The sequence below is a fragment of the Electrophorus electricus genome, chromosome 8 (assembly GCF_013358815.1).
Source record: "Electrophorus electricus isolate fEleEle1 chromosome 8, fEleEle1.pri, whole genome shotgun sequence".
Lineage (NCBI taxonomy): Eukaryota > Metazoa > Chordata > Actinopteri > Gymnotiformes > Gymnotidae > Electrophorus > Electrophorus electricus.
Window position 1 is genome coordinate 7,694,943 of NC_049542.1, and position 18,379 is coordinate 7,713,321.

The 18,379-nt window shown below is 45.8% G+C and overlaps 1 protein-coding gene across 3 annotated transcripts in view; it reads left to right on the forward strand.

The window, feature by feature from the left end:
- nbas (NBAS subunit of NRZ tethering complex) overlaps positions 1-18,379 on the forward strand; it is a 119,330-nt gene that overhangs the window by 39,178 nt on the left and 61,773 nt on the right. For 2 of the 3 annotated variants that reach the window (XM_035528768.1, XM_035528767.1), the window contains 11 exons: positions 942-1,075; positions 2,154-2,216; positions 3,162-3,284; positions 3,783-3,885; positions 6,194-6,423; positions 9,667-9,779; positions 12,140-12,253; positions 13,588-13,701; positions 16,035-16,192; positions 17,191-17,262; positions 17,995-18,171. In XM_035528768.1, coding sequence (XP_035384661.1) covers positions 942-1,075; positions 2,154-2,216; positions 3,162-3,284; positions 3,783-3,885; positions 6,194-6,423; positions 9,667-9,779; positions 12,140-12,253; positions 13,588-13,701; positions 16,035-16,192; positions 17,191-17,262; positions 17,995-18,171 — 1,401 coding nt within the window. The remainder of the gene's footprint in view (positions 1-941; positions 1,076-2,153; positions 2,217-3,161; positions 3,285-3,782; positions 3,886-6,193; positions 6,424-9,666; positions 9,780-12,139; positions 12,254-13,587; positions 13,702-16,034; positions 16,193-17,190; positions 17,263-17,994; positions 18,172-18,379) is intronic. The other variant, XM_035528769.1, reaches the window with a different exon arrangement.

Consider the following 18,379-nt stretch of genomic DNA (forward strand, 5'->3'; position numbering starts at 1 on the left):
TGTAGAACACACACACTCACACACACACACACACACACACACACACACACACAGAGAGAGTTAGGCAGTACACACACACCTCACACAGCCCAAATAAATTTATGGGCTGTTCGCCCTCACTGGCTATCACCAATTTCCCTCAAAGAAAATTTGTTGGAGGGAGTGTGTGTGTTTGTCTTGTTCAGTATGGCAGAGTAGTAGGCTGCTTGAAAGCACTTGATTTAAATAAAGTATCTTTCTCGCTGCCATCCTTTCCAAAAATGCCCTAACAGGCAAACATTTAAGGTTTAAATTAAGAATTTTACAGGCAGATTTGTTAGACTTTGTGTCTTTTTAGTATGCATAATTAATGCTACACAACTTCACAAATGTTACACAGTTAATGCTGCCTATGTGTTTAAATAACTCTGTGTGTGAGATACCGGCTAAGAATTACGAGGTTTATTTAGTGAGTCCAAAAACCCTTTTTGTTTTGTTTTTTTTGTGGTTGTCCCTGCAGTTTTGTCTGTACCATCTAAATTTTAAACTGTATTATAAAATATTGTGTTGTATTTAAATGCTAAAACTTGAATTTATTCTACTTGTCAAATTAAGCACTGGATTGCAAAAACTCCCAAAATGGCAGATGTTGGTCTTGTTTGAGCATTTTGGAATTAATATAAGAATGGTGGGACCTATGAGAGATTTTTGGAGGGTGTCCTGTTAATACCCCCCTCAGAGAGCCTGTGTGGGGCTGGACCATGCCTCTTCATTAGCTGCCATTGCTGAGAGGTGTTCAATCATTCAATCTGTTCTGAATCAGTGGAGGTAATTCTGTGTCTCTGGTGGGAGGCAGATGATGTATAGGGGAAAATGTGATTTTGGTGGGGGGGGGTGTTGATGATGGTAATAATGATAAAGATCTGTCTGTGTGTTGTGTACTCATGCTTGCATGCCTGTAGTGTCAGCAGATGATCATTAGCGACCCAGACCAGCTCATGTCTGTGGCTCTGGAGTGTATCTACAGCTGTGACCGAGACAACCAGCTCGCACTCTGCTACGACCTTCTGGAGTGCCTTCCTCAGAGAGGATATGGGTTCGTACACACACACACACACACACACACACACACACACACACACACACACACAAGCAAGCGCATTCTGTTTGGGCCAATGAGCCTATGGATATGGTGTGTGTGTACTTCACTGGAGGCTTTCTCTATGTGAGTAAAGGATTATCTCTGCATGCTCCTGTCTCTGCTCAGAGAGAAACTCTCCAGACCTTATTAGAGCATCTTAGTAAAACTGGTTTCTCTCCCCCCGCATTTAATTTCCATTAAAAATGAATGAGAATGAGAATAATCATAGGAACACTTCAGAAATAAAACGCGCAATATATTCAACAGAAAACCGCAACAACAGGATTTGTAGATGTTCCAGATATTGAAATAGCGGATTAAATCTTCCACATTTTTACCCAGGCAGTCTGGTCAACTATTTAAAAAAAAAAAAAAAAAAAAAAAAAAAAAAAAAATCCTTGCTGTAAAGCAGGATCCAGTGTTGGACAGGGTTCTTTCATTTTGGAGCCCCTTGCTGAAGCCGTGGCGGTGTGAACCCCAGACTGGTGCGATGGGCAGTGCTGCATGTCCACAGTCTGGAGGGCCTGGTGCTGGTGGGTGTGTCCAGCAACTCTGTTGCACCTTACAACCCGCAGGCCATCTCGTGCTTGGGGTCACCCAACACAGACCTGGCCATGGGCCTGCATGCTTGTCACTTCAGAGCACGTGCCTTTAGGCCACGTCCTCGGGTGACCGTTTGGATGGCAATGAAGGCTGTCCCGACTCTTGGGGATTGTTAATGGCGTTTGAAAACGAAGAACATCTGCTCTGCCGCTTATTAAAATGGACCGATAGGCCTTGCGCATGCATTGCCTTAGTGCCGTGTCGGAATGGGTGCTTGCAGCAGATGAGGCGTGTGGTTTGGGACACAGCCCTTGACCGAGGCACAGTGCGGCAGTACGTTGGTCTGCTGACTACCAGGCCGCCAGCCTCCTGGTCTGGAACCTCCCTTTCTGCACTTCTGAAGTGCACTTAAAGTTGAAAGGGCTGCCTGTCAAGTTTGTACTTGTTGGTGATGATCTTTATGCATTTCTCTCTCTCTCTCTCCTCTCAGGCCACAGACAGGGACCACAAAAGCCTTACATGACCAGGTGGACTCCCTGGAGAAGCATCTCAGGTAGAGGTCAAGGCTGGGGGTGGGGGGGCCCTCACTACAGTGAGGTCACCAAGCCAGAACCTGAACTTGGCCTCGTTTCAGCGGAACCCCTGCCAGAAGAAGAATCTTGTGTATGCACCTTTATGTGCTGCAGTTATCTTCCACGTGTGTGTGTGTGTGTGTGTGTGTGTTGCATCAAAGGCCTTCCAAAATCCGTCTCCAAAAGCCGTACAAACCACATCGCTGATAATTGACGCCATTGCCGGAAGGCCAAATTACATGCGGTGTGTTGATGCGGATCTGTGCTGGAGGGTGTGTGCGTGTATGTTTCAGTTGGAGGCAGGGTGATGTAAACAACCAGACCCTCCTCACAGACTTTTACACGGATTAGAATCCTGACTAGAATCCTGCTTTCACTTTTTTTTTTTTTTTTTTTTTTCTTTACGTTGCTGTCAGTCCTTCCACCTGTTAAATCTCAGCCCCCATCGCCAAACACACATTACACATCCATCTATGGCTTCCTCCCCCACCCACTCTGCACCTCCGGTTTGCCTGGTAACAGCCAGGCTGACTGTGTTGCACGTGCTGATCGCACTTACATCCTCTCGCAGCTTGTGTGGGTTTTTTTTTCCCCACTGCCACTGTCTGGGGAGTGAAGACACAGGGCCAGAAGACTCATGAAGACACATGACCAGATGGAGAGAGTGAAGGACAACATCTGTGCTCTCTGCTCCCTGTGGTTGGACAATGGTCATTTGCTGTGACTGTCCTGGTCAGAGGCAGCTAAACATTGTGTTGGTCCAGTCCACTGTTCTGACCGATGAGGCTGTTTGGTGGGGGGTGGTCTCATGTGAGGGATTGACTACCTACTACAGTCCCTTCATTTAGTCGCTCTGTTGGACTGACTGTGATTGATTAGTTAATGTGTTCCTCCTTCGCTTGTTTGCGTGTGTGTGTTTGTGTCAGTGTTGCGGAGATTCTGGAGAAGCATGGTCTCCAGAAGCCCATCTGGTATGTGAGGAGCAGTCAGAGCTGCAGAGAGGAGGCTCATCAGCTTCTGGTCAAACTCACACGCCACGCAGCACGCAAGTAGGAACCCCAGCACATCTCGCGCACATCTCTCACACAGCACTCAGGATACACGTGTGATACACACTTACCATTATTTACCCCCCCCCCCCCCCAACACAGACATGTTCTACATGTCCATCATTTACTCTTTACACATTTCACAGGTGCTCAGTCACCATACAGGAGAGAATTATGGGACACACACATCATTGTTTCTCCCACATTACACACCCACATACAAGCACTGAATTCAGACATAATACAAGTGAGAAACACTGGACATCATTTGCTTATCTCTGTGTGCACACACAAAATACACAAGCAATTAAGTCACACAGCATTCACGTACCATAATGTAATCCCCATCTTATACACAAAAACACACACACACGAACACCCCCCCCCCCCCTTAATACTGGTTTCAGGTAACTGCTAATACAATGGCCAGTTTTACTAGTATTAGCAGGATGCTTTATGGGAACCATAGCACATGAGTGTGTCATGGGTTGTGTGCAGAAGTCCTCCTCTCGGTGAGGCAGCATGGCGAGGTTTACTGCATGACCTACTGGACATGCAGCGGAACGTCTACACCTGCCTGGACCCTGCCACCTGCCATCAGGTACTGGTTATTATATCAGTTATGACAGTTATTACGTCGCCAGACAGATCTCCGTCTTGGTGCTAACAAACCGCATTCTTCACTGTTCATACTAGCCTTCATTACATTCTTGTGTTATTTGGAAAAGGTGTGTGTGCACGTGTGTTTGAGTGCGAAAGACACTTTTCTAGCATAAAGCGAGGCTTCTTTGCACACGCTGATCACGGCTAACTGTGTAATTAAGCAGTGTTCTCTAATGAGCCTGCAGTCTTCTGCCATCATCGATTTCCTCATCAGTCCAATGAGGACGGGTACAGAGAAAATGCCCCAGGTCACCCCCTGCTGCTTGACCTCTGACTGCAGTGTCACAGGAAGATGATGCTCAAATGCAGCTTTAAAGTCTTTTCATGTAGCGCATAAATAAAAGGTTTGTTGACGCAAAGGCTGAGAGACATTGGACTGGCCACATTTATAACCTTTTCTTAATATTAATATCATAATCTATCCATACATCAATCTCTCTCTCTCTCTGTCTGTGTGTGTGTGTGTGTGTGTGTGTGTGTGTGTGTGTGTGTCTCTCACACACACACAAATACCTCTTTTGCCTTCACTCTCCCGGTGTTTGCTCATTTTCTGCTCATTCTGCCGTGGCTATGATGACTCGACCTCACTATCATACAATAGTAACCATCATACAATAGTGCCAAAATGGTGTGACTACTGAAGTGATATATGAAAAGATTGAAAAGATTGATATTAATATTAAGAAAAGGTTACATGTTGTAAATAAATCAGTAAGGCAGATTAATGATTGGCCCATATGCAGGCGGGGCATATATGGCAGTCATGTCATTAGGAAACGCCTCCAGACTATTTGATCGGTGGTGTTGGTGCAACCCTAATTCTCTGCCTCTCCTGGTGAGATGTGGCTAATGAAGTCATCTTGACTCCAGTAACCCAACCTGCTGGCACCAGCATTGGTTCGAGCCCTGCCAGCTCGCAGACAGAGTGGGAGTTGATCTTTTATTTGCTGTGTAATTGGACTTAACCTCATTATGGTATTAGGTGTGGCACTGGGCAGATATTGCCTTGCATAATGCAGACAGATGAAAGTGTCTTTCCCTGCTTTATGCCAGCTGAAATTAAACGCAGACAGACGTCTGCGGTAAATGATGTATTCTCTTTCTCGCTCTCTCGTGCGCTGTCTCTCTTGTTCTCGCTCGTTCTCTCCATTTCTGTGTTTGTGTTGCTTGCTAATTAGCATGTGATGGGTTGGATGATGGGTGAGTTCCTGCAGGGACTCTGAACTGACTCATCCACCATGGGTCTCCTCAGCAGTCTTGGACCGTGGTCGTCCTCGCCACCCCGAGGGGCAGACTTGGGCAAAAAGATTCGAGAGAGAGAGAACATGTTTCTAAATGTGTAATCACCATGAGGTTATTTTTCTCTGTTCTGTTCAAATTGCTGTTTTGACTTGTTAAGCACTGGAGCTCTGGCCAAGACTGAAGAAGCATAAATACACACGTACACACACTCACTTGCCGTACTGACATTTATCCACTCTGTCCAGAGGACGTGCAGAGCATGCAGTCAACAAATGGCTCAGTGAGACGCAAAACATAAACTGCACACACACACACACACACACACACACACACACACACACATATGAGAGAGAGAGCGAGCACACAGCTGCCAACCCATACACACACCATTAATAGGATCCCTACACACCTTAATTTTTCCCCTCTGTCCATTTTGTGTGTGTGTGCCCGCGTGCGTTTAGGCGGGTAGTTGTGCGTGCGCGGGTTTTTCTTTTCCCCTCTCTCCTGTTTCGTGTGTCTGGCAGGGCTCAGCCCCACGGCTGCTGCCTCCGTCATGCTCGTGTGACGACTGCAGCAGTGGCAGCGCTCTCCATGTGGCTCCTATAGCCATGCTGCCTATTGATTAAAGCAGAGGGATTAATTACAGCTCGCTTGGTCTGAGCTCGCAGCCAGCTTTCGCGCACAGCAGCCGGCGCATAACGGATTTGCGCTTGGAGGAATAATAATCCAGTGTCAGTCTCTTGGTTTCACCGCCCCGTTTCTCTTTACTCTTTCCATCTCTCTCCCTTACTCTCCTTTTCATCCCCTCGTTGTCCATATCTTCTTTCCCGTCGGTCTTGCACCCCCTTTTCCTTTTTACTTTCCCTTTCTCCTTCTCGTTCCCTCTCCCTCCCCATCATTTCTTTTGATTTTCCCCTTTTCTCCCTCCCCTCGTGATTTTTTTTTTTCTTTTTTCTTTTTTCTCCATCTTTATAACTCCTCCACTTCTCTCCCTCTGGCTGCAGATCTTTGTCGAGAGCCTCCTGTGTTCAGGGCGGGAGGAGACCGTGTGCCTGGCGGGACAGCTGATGCAGAGCAGTGCCGCCGCTCCTGATGCACCTGCTGGCCCTGCCTTCCGGGGCAAAGCCCTACCCCGCCTGGGCTATGCCTGCAGTGTAGAGCTGGTACTGGCCTCCGCCCGAGAGTACTTCAACTCTGCAGCCACCCTCAGTGACCCGTGCATCGGCCTGGCACGGTATGCCCCGTACCCCCGGCTACCCCTGCCCCTACGGAGCAACTTCTGCACGCGTGCACACAAATGCCCCCCCCCCCCCCCCCCCCCCCACTGTGTTTGTTTGTTTCTGCTAATTCTGCTGTGGCTGTGAAAACCCGACTTTACGTTGCAGTGAGTTTGAGGCGATTGCAAGGTGTCTGCTGTTATCGATCTACAGCCCTTCTAAGAGAGAATGGGGCATAAAGCAGCAGGATGCCTGCATTAGTTGGAGTGATGAAACACGGTGAAACACAGCTGGAAATACTGTATTGTTATTACTGTCATTAGCTACTTTCAACATGCTTGCAGGCATAATGGCTTCCTCTTGCTCTGCGTCCGAGTGAGAGTTAGTGTTGCTCACTTTTTTTTCTCTCTCTCTCTCTCTCTCTCTCTCTCTCTGTCTTCCTCTCTGTCTCTCTTTCATGTCTTACACTCTGTCCAAGGCTGTTAACACATCATGCGTTTTCTCTCTCTCCCTCTCTCTCTCTCCTCCACCACCCCATGTCTCATCTTTGTCTTCGTTCCTGGGTTAGTTTTGAGACGAGACACTGCGTGTCCGGCGCCATGGGGTCGGATGCAAAGTGGGTCCGTAATTAGGCCGTCATCTGCTCACCAACAGCCCCACGCACAATACACAATGCTGTGAAGGACAGCATAAGTATAGCTGCAAGGCTTTTAATGGACCAGCTGAAAGGAAGCAGGAATATTCGGGTTAATGTGAACACAATTAAGGCTGTCGGTGTATGACTATGGGAGAGCAGGAAGATGGAGGGATAGATTGGAAGTGTGAGTGAGAGAGCCAAAAGATGGGTCTGAGCAGCTCAAGAGACGTATTCAGAGATCTGCCCTCCCTTTGAGAGCCTTTCTTGTTCAGGGAAGTGATCATCATGCACTCATATATGTGGTGAAATGCTGTTCTATTCTGAAATTCTTTTCTCTTGTTCACAAAGTACTTGCCGATCCTGACAGGAAGTGGAGAATTCTGGCCTCTAACTTGGAGTTCTCAAATTTCCTGGTGTAGTTTGGTGGGTTTTCCCCTCCCAGTGGCCACTCAGTGGGGGTAGATGTGTCAGAGGAATGGCGACATTCGTTTGAATTGTCTCCTTTTTGATAACTGCAAGTCATCTAATTTGACTGTAGGCAATTGCATCGATCAGTTTGGATTTGTAAGATGTAATTAATAATTTCCTCATTATTCTAATATTTCGAAGAGAAGGGGAGGATATCAAAGCATAGCTTGCACTCTTGGGTCTGTGGGCCATGTTTGATAGAAGGATTTGTACCACATTACATTGTCATAGAGATGAGAACTGTATGGGAATAACCGAATTCGGAGTATTGGAGCTGTGCAGGTTCTACTGGTTATCACTGGTTTGTAATTCTTAACCATGTTTACCATATTCAGCTCTTTTGATCCATATTAGTATGTATTTGCTAAATTCAAAATATATTTGTTTGCCATATTTGAATTCATAACTTTAATTTGCTACAAGTATCCTTCATGATCCAGTGATCATATTGTGATGCATCTAGAATCACAAATCTCGTCAGGAAGTGTCTAGTGGCCGCCCTTTGAGTGCGTTCTTGTTTGCAGGTCAGAGGTTTCAGTAAACGTTCCAATAAGGCATCAGAATATATTGTAGCACTGCACACTGGCCTGAGAATGTTGGCTTTCGTATGGTTCCCGCGGCTGCGAGTGACTGTGTGACTGGGCGCGCTTGATGCATCGTTCCAGCTGAGCCATGGAGACTAGCCTAAAGCCCTCAATATGTTCTCGGGCGGCCTGCTAGAGTTGTTTGAGGCGAGCACACTCCAGCCAGCTTCTCTCCACTCTGACAAATGTGAGAGTCGTTTTGGTTTTGTCTGTCAGCACGCAAGCACTTTCAGAATATTGCATGCGCAGTGTATCGCAGAATGCTTGAGTGTGTTTTACAGACATGTGAGTTTTAGCCCGAGAACCCACTCCCAGGGTTTGAGGCACAACGACCCCATTACTCATCACTGATTCATATCAAGCGTTCCATTTAATATATTTTTTATTTCAGGATATTTTGATTAAATGGAGTGCACTTCATGTTATTGACTAAATATTGCACTGCCAGCTCTGCTTGGTCACTGTAAAAAGCTGTTATCATAGTGCCAGAACAGGAGCTTCCTCCTTCGAGTCTTCCTGTGAAGTGTATTCTTCACATGGCCTTTGCAGGTCATCGCTGCATTTCAGGGAGTGGGATATTTGTCTAGGATGTTCATGAAAAGCTGCCGCAGTTCAATCGTTTGTGTTGGGGATATGGATTTTCCTGTCACTGACCATTGTTCCTGTTGGAAAAATGTGCTTAATAGGACTCAGGTATTCCCTCTGTATAGGGCGTGGCTCCTGAACTGAGTAGAATTCCTGAGGTCAAATGGCAAAGAGCGTTCAGCCAATAATGAGGGGAATGAGTAGTTGGTGGTTTATTGCTGTTTTTCCTCAAAAGCGAAATCAGTAATAACCCAGTAATCTTGTTAAAACTTGAAAATGCTTCAAAGGACAAATTGGAAAATATCTCTTGGATAAGGTATATCTAAATTAGCTATATAAAGGAGGTTCCACTTGTGCATAGGAGGGTTTACTGTGTGTGTGTGGAGAGAGAGAGAGAGAGAGAGAGAGAGAGAGAGAGTGTGCATCTGTGTTAACTTGTGCATGTTGCATCTGTTTTAATAGGAAGACTCTACTAAAACAGGCTTGAGTATAACCACTGGAAGAGTATAGTGAGTGTTTTAATCTACATGTGCATTGTTCTTCACTATTTCTAATGGGCTTCTGTACATCTTGAACTTAAAAAGATGGCCAGAATGAAAAGATGCCTTGTACATTTTTTAACACCTGAAAGCTCGGTTAGAGTGGGAAAAGGTCATTGTTGAGAGTTTGGCATTTTTCTTTTCTTGCCTGGATGAACGTCAAGCATGTTCTTTTGTTGGTGGTGGTGTGGGTTTTTTGTTTTTTTTCCATTTTGAAATATTTCATTTATATTTATGGCATTTAGCTGACATTTTATCCAAAGCGCCTTACAATTATGGCTGAGTACAAATTGAGCGTTAAGGGCCTTCCTCAGGGGCCCCAACAGTGGCAACTTGGCAGTGGTGGGGCTTGAACCAGCAACCTTCTGATTACAAGTCAAGTACCTTAACCACTGAACTTGGGATAAGGCACATTTTAGTTCCATATTGTTTATTTGTGTGATGCAGGTCATGTCTGCGGCTGATCTCCGACTGCCCTCCTCTGATCCAAGAAGAGCTGGACCTCATCACCGCCCTCTCCAGGCTGGAGGACTTTGGTGTCAAGGTCCTGCCTTTACAAGGTAAACCCCTGGACAACCTGGCCCGCGAGCCTGCTAACCTCTTCCGCCAACTTCTCTCTTAGACTCTTCCCTAGACTCCTCCCCTCCTGGATTCCAGTCTTATTCGGCCAGCTTGAAGGAATACTCAGATTTAAACAAAAGGACCAAAGTTATGATAAATTTGATCTAATCTGAAATAATCAGTCAAAATGTAGAAAATGTTTCGGTTGCACTCCATGGCAAGGAAGGCTTTCATCATTGAAATTAATCAGCCACTACAGTTTGTGCATTCTGCTGTTTTGCTATATGGGAAGAGGTTGGTTTGTTTGTTTGTTTGTTTGTTTTTCTGCATTAATACTGTAACCTTTGTTTCAAGAAAGGTCACTATGGTCAACGTAGTAAATTTGTCTGCGTGTTCTGCTGCTCTGAAGTAGGTCTGCACAGTATATCCTTTATTAATCAATATCGCAATGCTGACATCACTGATATTGGGCCCCCTTGAAAATTAAGTGTTACAAGGGGCTATCCTTGCAGGGAATTCAAATCAGGCCACAGTATGAAAACAAGCTTTCCAATACGTCATTACACTTCTTCTGAGTGTCCTGTCTATGCTCGGAGCAAGCAGGTTGAACTCATTTTGGTAAAAACAATACAGCCCTCTCATTAGTCCCATCAAAGGGTCACCCTTCTGTGTTTACCATATTGCAAAGTATATCATAAGTGTAGCAACAGAATTGCATGATTTTTTCCATATTGTGCAGCCCTCATCTAAAGGAAACTGGGTGCAGTTTGGGGATGGCAAATCTTTCCCTGTTCTGCGTTTATTGTGGTGTCCAGGGTTCCCGTCATACTTTGTGGACATGTGAGGAAATTATGGTGATGTTCTGCTTAAATGCCAAGATGTTTTTTTCCCTGTCTACCCTTGTCCTAAACTGCTTGTACTTCATGCTTTATTGGAACATTTAATGGAGAGGGACTTCTTTTAGGGAAGAGCTGTCTTATCTCACAAGCTTAGCCAGAGAGTTTCTCCACTAAAACTTTAAAAGGAAACATGCATACATAAGCAAAGGCCCTGTTTCCCAGTGTGGCTCAGCACCAGTGGCTTTTCTTTCTCAACACACCCAGCTGGCAGCTAGCACTGGAGTGAGGCGTGATTCAACACCTGGTCTCACTTCTTTCTCAATTTGCTCACACACGCACACACTCTCTGTATGCTGTATTTGTAAATGTTATATTATTTATTCCATCAGGTGCTTTCTGCTGTCTGTTATATAACTCCTTTATTTCCCCTTTACTAGGTTGGGGTGGGGGCCCACACATGTGCGCTCGGGTTTGGTTAGCATTCCTGGCAGGCGCTGGGCTGGGTTGATTGCGGCTGGGTGGTGCTCAGGTGTGCAACCCCCCCCCCCCCAGGACTGCTGGCTGGCTCTGACCCTCCCTCGTGGACCCAGCCTGACCCAGCTGTTCAACACTTCACCATGGGACCCAGGCATCAGAGACAGCCTGCACCCCTGTCCAATTAGCACACATCACTCTGCCAACACGCTTCTGTTCATCGGCGAGGGAGGGGCTTGGTACAGCTCTGCGCTGCTCTGGCCCTGCTTGTGCCCTGTGTACAGATGGCTAGATGTGGTCTTTCATTTTACTAATGTACATCAGTGAAATTGCTTAAAACGAACCAAATCGTTGGAATAATTAACAACAGTCGTAGCCATGACTCATTAGCAGTCATCACAATCTCTCTCTCATATATATATGTTCTTTTAGAATTTGTTTTTATTTGTTTTGGTTTTTGTTTCGGGCGTCACTTGCCCTCTAAAGCACAGTTTCAGTTGTTTTCTGATATTGATATTTTATACTTTGGCAAGCGAAATGATGAGTTTGATCCACACTGCTGAAGGACTCAGTGGCAGTGTTGCAGTGGTTTTAAAAGACTGCTGAGATCTAGAATGTGCTCAGATGTCAGATATTATTCAGGGATGAATGACTCTTTGGCAGCTTTGAGACCGTTTGGCCACATGGGGGTCCTGTGCGCTGTAGTCAATGATGGACTCAGCTTGGAAGATTTATACTGGTCCCACACTGGTGTTTATTGTAGCTGTCCTACACTGGTGTTTATTTAGGGTCTTTTTTCTTCATTAATTAAATTGTTTTTAATTGTTTTCATTTTTTCCCCCATTACCATGTTTTGTTTGGGTGGAACTGGGTTGTGTTTGTGTGTGTGTGTGTGTGTGTGTGTGTGTGTGTGTGTGTGTGTGTGTGTGTGTGTGTGTGTGTGTGTGTGTGTGTGTGTGTGTGTGAGTGAATATATTGGTCAGTAATGTATTGTAAAACTTTAAAAAATTCTCTCTTTTTCTCTCTCTCTCTCTCTCTCTCTCCAGTGCGTCTACAAGATGACCGCTTGTCCTTGCTGAAGCAGTGCATGTGTCAGTGTTCCATGGCCTATAAGCAGTCCACCCAGATGCTGGACCTGGCCTGGCTGCTGCACGTGGCCGGTAAAGTTCCGCCACAGCATCCCCACAGTAGTGCCACTGTCATGTGATCCGTTGAAGGTGTAATAAGGTCTGATGCAATCAGGTCCGATTCATTCAGGTTCAAAAATCATAGATGTTATTAGCTCTTAAAATTCAATGCAGAATCGATTCCTTTGTGAATGAGGTTGACTTGCACAGACAAGAATGGTTTGGAATCTTTAGTTAATGCTTGAGTAAATCGGCTGGTCAAGTTGGCAAGCTTGTGAAAATGACGTAAATCCATACAATCATAGTTCACTCCTGAATGTGTCTGGACTGTCACTGGATCAGAAACAGATTGGTATAACTGGATTGCGTGCTCTCTCTCTCTCTCTCCTCTCTCTCTCTCTCTCTCACACACACCTAGTGTAGAATTCACTGATTCTCTATAAATAAACGCTGTGACAGGTATGATGGGATCTGATGTGGAAACCTTCCAAGACCCAATGATGCCTTTTTGTGTGTGTATCAAAGTGTTATTCACCCTCCATCAGTGATGAGTTGTGTGCCAGTGAGCAAGCTCACTCATTTTGATATGCACCTGTGCTTGCATCACAGGATATAAACTCCAATATCTTTACTTAAACTTCATCTACACTTTGATCACCTGCACAAAAGAGACCCTTCCCCCCCCCCCCCCCCCCCCTTGATCATGTGCTTTCCTGTTTAATGCAATAGCTTACTTTGGACAGAGATCAAAGCATCTTGGATGCATCTTAGTGCCGCAGTTGATTTGAGAGAGGAAAAAAATCTGCTCAATGTCTTAGCAGTCATCCAAGAAGTTATCAAGGGGGAAAAGTCCCTCAGAGGAAATAATTTTTTTTTTTGCCAAACAAATTAATATTTTGGCACCACGCCGTCTCAAGCTATTTTTGAAAGTGTATTCGTGGAATATTCCGCAGATGGAATTACGATCTTCATCCATTTCGGCACGAGAGACCTGGCACATTCTAATTCAGGCAGACATGGTCCCATTTAGTTTTGGGTAAAAGAAGAAAGCCAGTCGGTCTGCCCTTAGTCTCTCTCTCTCTCTCTCTCTCTCTGATCTTCTCATGGTTAGTTTGTGGTGTATTGACTTACCAGTCCATTATGCCGAGGAAAAGCTTTTGAAGAGCATCAAAAATTTATTTTTTTATTTTTTTCAAATAAATATCTGTCTATTTATTTATTTATTTTCTATTTTTTATTTTCCCCCACTGCTGTTTATTTTGTTTAAAATAAAAACACTCCCACTGCTGTCATGGTGGTGAGCAGGTGCTGCCTGATGAATGCGCTGACTGCTTTGTCTTGTGGTTTTTGCGTGCGTGCATGGCTAGGTGGTGATGAGGCTAGACGGAAGGGTCAGGTCCTTACCCTATTGGCTGAGCAGGCTCTCCTGTGTCAGGACTACAAAGCCTCCTTCATCCACTGCCAGGAGCTGATGTCTGCAGGTAGGACACGGCACGGACCCCTGCGTGCCTGCTCTGCCTCTTCTGGCTCCGGTTTAAGCCCTGCTGCACCTCTTTACCTCCTCACTCCTTCATCTCTCATCTCCACCAGAGTTCTATAACGGAGATTCCAAGGAAAACGTACAACCTATAATGCGGTTCAGCTGAAAGGCAGTTCCACCCGTTCAAACGGCTCTTTCCAAAAGATGTCCCAGGCATTTTGTTAGTATTTAAGACCCTAATCTCCATTAACCTGCAGCAAAAAAAAAAAAAAGAAAAGTGTTTTCTATTCACAATCTGTTCTTGCGCTTCAGCAATGCTGCGTTACTTATTGTTAACGCAAAAAGAACAGAAGCCGAAAGTCGGGCGTTTGTGTCCCAAGCCGCTATTTTTAGTGCACTTCTAAACTAAAGGGAATATACTTCACACTGCAATCACCTCCCTTTCTGCCCCTGATGGAGCCAGACTAGGAGAATAAACCATGAATGATCCAGATTGTGTCCTGAGCATACGTCCACGTGCCCCTCCCCCGGAAACCACGGCAACCCAGCGCATGGGGGACGTTCTTCGCACTCTGGCATTATTTGCACTTCCTTTTGATAAATGAGGTGTTTTTAATGGACTCAGATTGTGGGTGTTTAAGCCACCATAACAAGCGTTTAGAAGGCTCAACGTTGCTAGGGCGTTTGAATGCAAGTGCACCTGTTTCCTGGGCTGTTTCCGAGAAGGTGCAGGGATAGGATAGGAGAGAGCCAAGCCATAAAGTGATTAAGTAGTTGGGCCCACTACGTTGGAGGTTGGGGCACAGGGTGGTGATTGTTGTTCTCATTTTCTCATAGTTCCAGAGGCTGCCTACTGCATTTTACCAACACACTCTTATTTCCTTCCAAATAAACTAAAACAGACTAATCTTCATTACTGCTGTGTGGGTGGGTGTGTTGGGTTGTGTGCGTATGTGTACTTCTACAATCAGATAGGGGAGATTTATGTGTTTGTGTGTAGTAGCAAGCCATCGGATGTGAGAGGTAGATAGTGGTGTGTGTGGGTGTGGGTGTGGCATTGGGCAGATTAACAGAGGGTTGAGAACGCAGAAAGTCCTAATCTTTGATTGCTATCGGCAGCAGTCTCAGAGACCCAATAACAGCACAGCGGGAAATAGGTTAGCCTTCCTCCCGCACAATTTCCTAATTACTCGCTTTTTTTAACACGCACGCACACACGAGCCTGTAGATTCGGAAGATGGATGAAGAGAGCTAAAGACGTTAGACATAAGGTGGAGAAGAGGGCAGGAGAAACCATGTGGAGAATGACGGGTGAATCAGTCCCTGCTGGAGGAGTGTGTGTGTGTGTGTGTGTGTGTGTGTGTGTGTGTGTGTGTGTGTGTGTGTGTGTGTGATTAGGGGTTAGGCATGCTCAACACCCTGCAGGATCCCTGGGCTCACCTGTTTTACCATGTCTCTAATCTCTTTGTCTTTGTTACTGGGGAGGTGGGTTTGATGTGTATTAGAGATATTCAAACATTAATTTTATGGTTTAGTGTTTAAACCCCCCCCCCCCCCCATCCAAATTTTGGGATAAAATGTTCCATTCCAGCAACCTCTGGTGGACCTAATGGTACTTTTGTTACCGGTAGGTTACTTTGCCTCAAATGGCAGTGCTTCTGGAACATTTAATAAAGTCCAGTGCATTTTGTAGCATACAGGTTGGCGGGAGTATCAGATCAGATGTTTTTGGGGCTCTATTGTCATTACACTGACATCTTTTCTTGTGTTCAACACTAGACCATTCTTGCAACATGTTTAAGAAACACATTTAGATTAAAATAGTTAATGCTAGTTTCTAGCAGTAGTATTCAAAGTACATGATGTATAACATATGACAGATAATTAGGTAAAATATCTAAACACATTTTCATCGACCCTCTCCAGCAGGAAAATTTTAGGGACCCTCCCCCTGCAAGCATGAATCCTTCCATCATCCCTAGTTTCTTCATCTTCCTTAAGCACCAGTCTTGATCCTGCCAAAGCAGCAGGTCTATACTACGTTAGCTAGCTCCTGCTGGCTGCCACTGGCATTTTAAACTTGCAGCGACGAGTAACATTCAGATAATGGGATCGTCTCCCCATATGGTGAGGGCCTCTCCACTTGCGTCCCCAAGTATGCGGTTTGGTGTGAATGAGAAGGTGGCTTTGTGTGCGTGGCCACTGTAAACAGAGGTTCTTTGGAATCAACGTGGTTGCTTATCATAAATGTCCCTCACCAGCTTCTGCTTGCATGACCGCACCAGTGTATTTAGGTACAATATTGCCAAATCTTCTCGCTCTCCCTCTCTCTAGGCTACAGCGGCGGTTGGGATGTGTGTGCACGCCTGGGTCAGTGTGAGGGCTTCACGCGTCTTTCTGCTCGCCAGGAGCTGATGGCGTTCTCTCTCACACATTGCCCCCCTGCCCACATTCAGGGCCTCCTGGCTGCCTCCAGCTCACTGCAGACCCAGGTGCGCTTCCTCTCATGCTCCTCTCACTGACCTAGGAACAGCTGGTTTCCCCTGCCTCTAGTGATGCCAGTACAAGGGGAATCCTCAAACTGGTCTTGGGTCATCAAACGAACTGACTGTGCTCCCCGATAGCTACACTTAGCCTGTAGATACAAGAGCAAGCCTCAGTTTACTTTTGGTGATTCTCAGTTGGAAACGAAGTTAAGAATGCAACGTTTTGCCGGTCTCGATTAGTTTTGTTGCTTGTAGTCAGGTTCTGTTTATTAGAAATAAAAAGTTGCACTGTTTCAGAGAACACACCTTTACACACATTATCTGGACTTCCTGCATTATTTTCTCTTTGTACATTACCTGTGGTTGCTGACTGGATCAGGCCAGAAACCTACAAACAAACAACAAAACTGCTATGGAAAGTTTCATTATCTGTAATGTCACAACGGGGCCTGTGTTGTAAAGTTTTAATAGCTTCTGCACAAGTGCTGGTTCCTATGAGCTGTTCTTTATGGCCTACCAATCTGAGCGCAGTTTTAGAGTCTAGACGTGCACCTGTGTCCAGTGGAGTACTTTGGGACGAGCTAGTGTACTATCTCTCACAGCAATCGTTCTGGCACTGAGACAGACTACAAAGGAAGCAGCACTCAGTACTGTTATATACATACACACACACACACACACACAAACTCAATGTCATTCCCCACCGTGAAGCCTCTGCCTTTCCGGCAGCTGAGACGGGGCTTTTGAAGAATGCCTTCCCGTCAAGTGTCCCTTCACACCGTCAAGCCCCTCCCTCCTCTGCTCGCTGTCACACGGCTTCACAGCAGGTCGCTTCTGGCTTCACTCTCCCTTAAAAGCAGGGACCAAACTAACGCTGAATCTGTCCATAATTAATTAGGCCTTCGAGGTTTGTAAGGCACTGGCAAACCAGCCAGCTATGAAGAAGAAACCAAAAATCCAGATCTGAGGTGGTGTTCCTCCGTTTCCCCTTGTGTTTTGAACAGATCCTTTACCAGGCAGTGAATTACAAGATCGACCCTTCCCACACCACAGGAGCGAGCGACGAGGCAGATAAGGTAATTAGTCTGCGCCCGATCACACACTGACACCCCTGGGGTGGCAGAGGAGAGGGGGGGGGGATGTGCATTGGCCTGGCGTGGGGGCTGAGAAGCACTCGCGCGCCATAAATGCAGCGGCCTGCAGGAGTGGAGCCACAAGCTTAGTGTTAAAATACCAGCCACAAGAGTGTTTAAAGATTCATGCAGTGTGTGTGTGTGTGTGCGCGCGTGTTCGCACATGCTGTTTGTTGGCTAAATGAGTAGTTAAAATTAAATGAAGTATTGATGAGCTGAAGTTTTTCCTTTTTTTTTTTTTTTTTTTTTTTTTTTTTTAGAGGACTCGTGTACTGCTTAGTGCTGTTTTTTGTGCACGTGTGTGTGCGTGCGTTTTAGATGGTTTTGTGCATTTTAAATACTAATTTACCAGCTGCATACATTATAGTGCCATTCTGCCTAATCTTTGTCTTCTTCATAGTGTTATTTAACAAGATGGCACTTGTTAATGTCTCACATTAAGTAATTCAGTGGTTGAAATTTCAGATATAAGATATAAGGTGAGGTATGCTGAATTTCATTAGGTCAGCAGAGTGGTGGTCAGTGTAGAAACATTAAATGCACGCAAAGTGGCCGTGGTGACTTACTCGATCATATTTAAATGAGAACCCTCTAGTTGTGTGTGGCTTCTACATTGGACGTGTGGTGGTCTGGGTGTACAGTGTATGTGCAACTCTGAGCTCCGTGTTTGGGCAGTCACCACAGGTGGGTGGAGGTCCTGGGTCAGCTCTGCCGCCGCCACTCCTCCAGAGGACCACAGCGCGCACCATGGAGGTGCTGAGCAGCACCACCCACACCACCAAGGCTGTGCTGAGCGCCGTCAGCGACCCACACTGGTGGAGGGAATCCATCAGATACCTCCATCCACTGCACGTAAGGCAACTGCACATGCTTGTCAGACAAGGTACACACACACACACACACACACCCTCCCTTGAACACAGCGAGCTCATGCATCTTAACCTGTTTTTTCCATCCCAGATCACTCCACTGGGATGGAAAAGTGTCCATGCATTGCACTCCTCTTTATATATAAAAAAAAAAAAAAAAAGCTAGGCGATTGGCTCCCAAGGCCAGATCC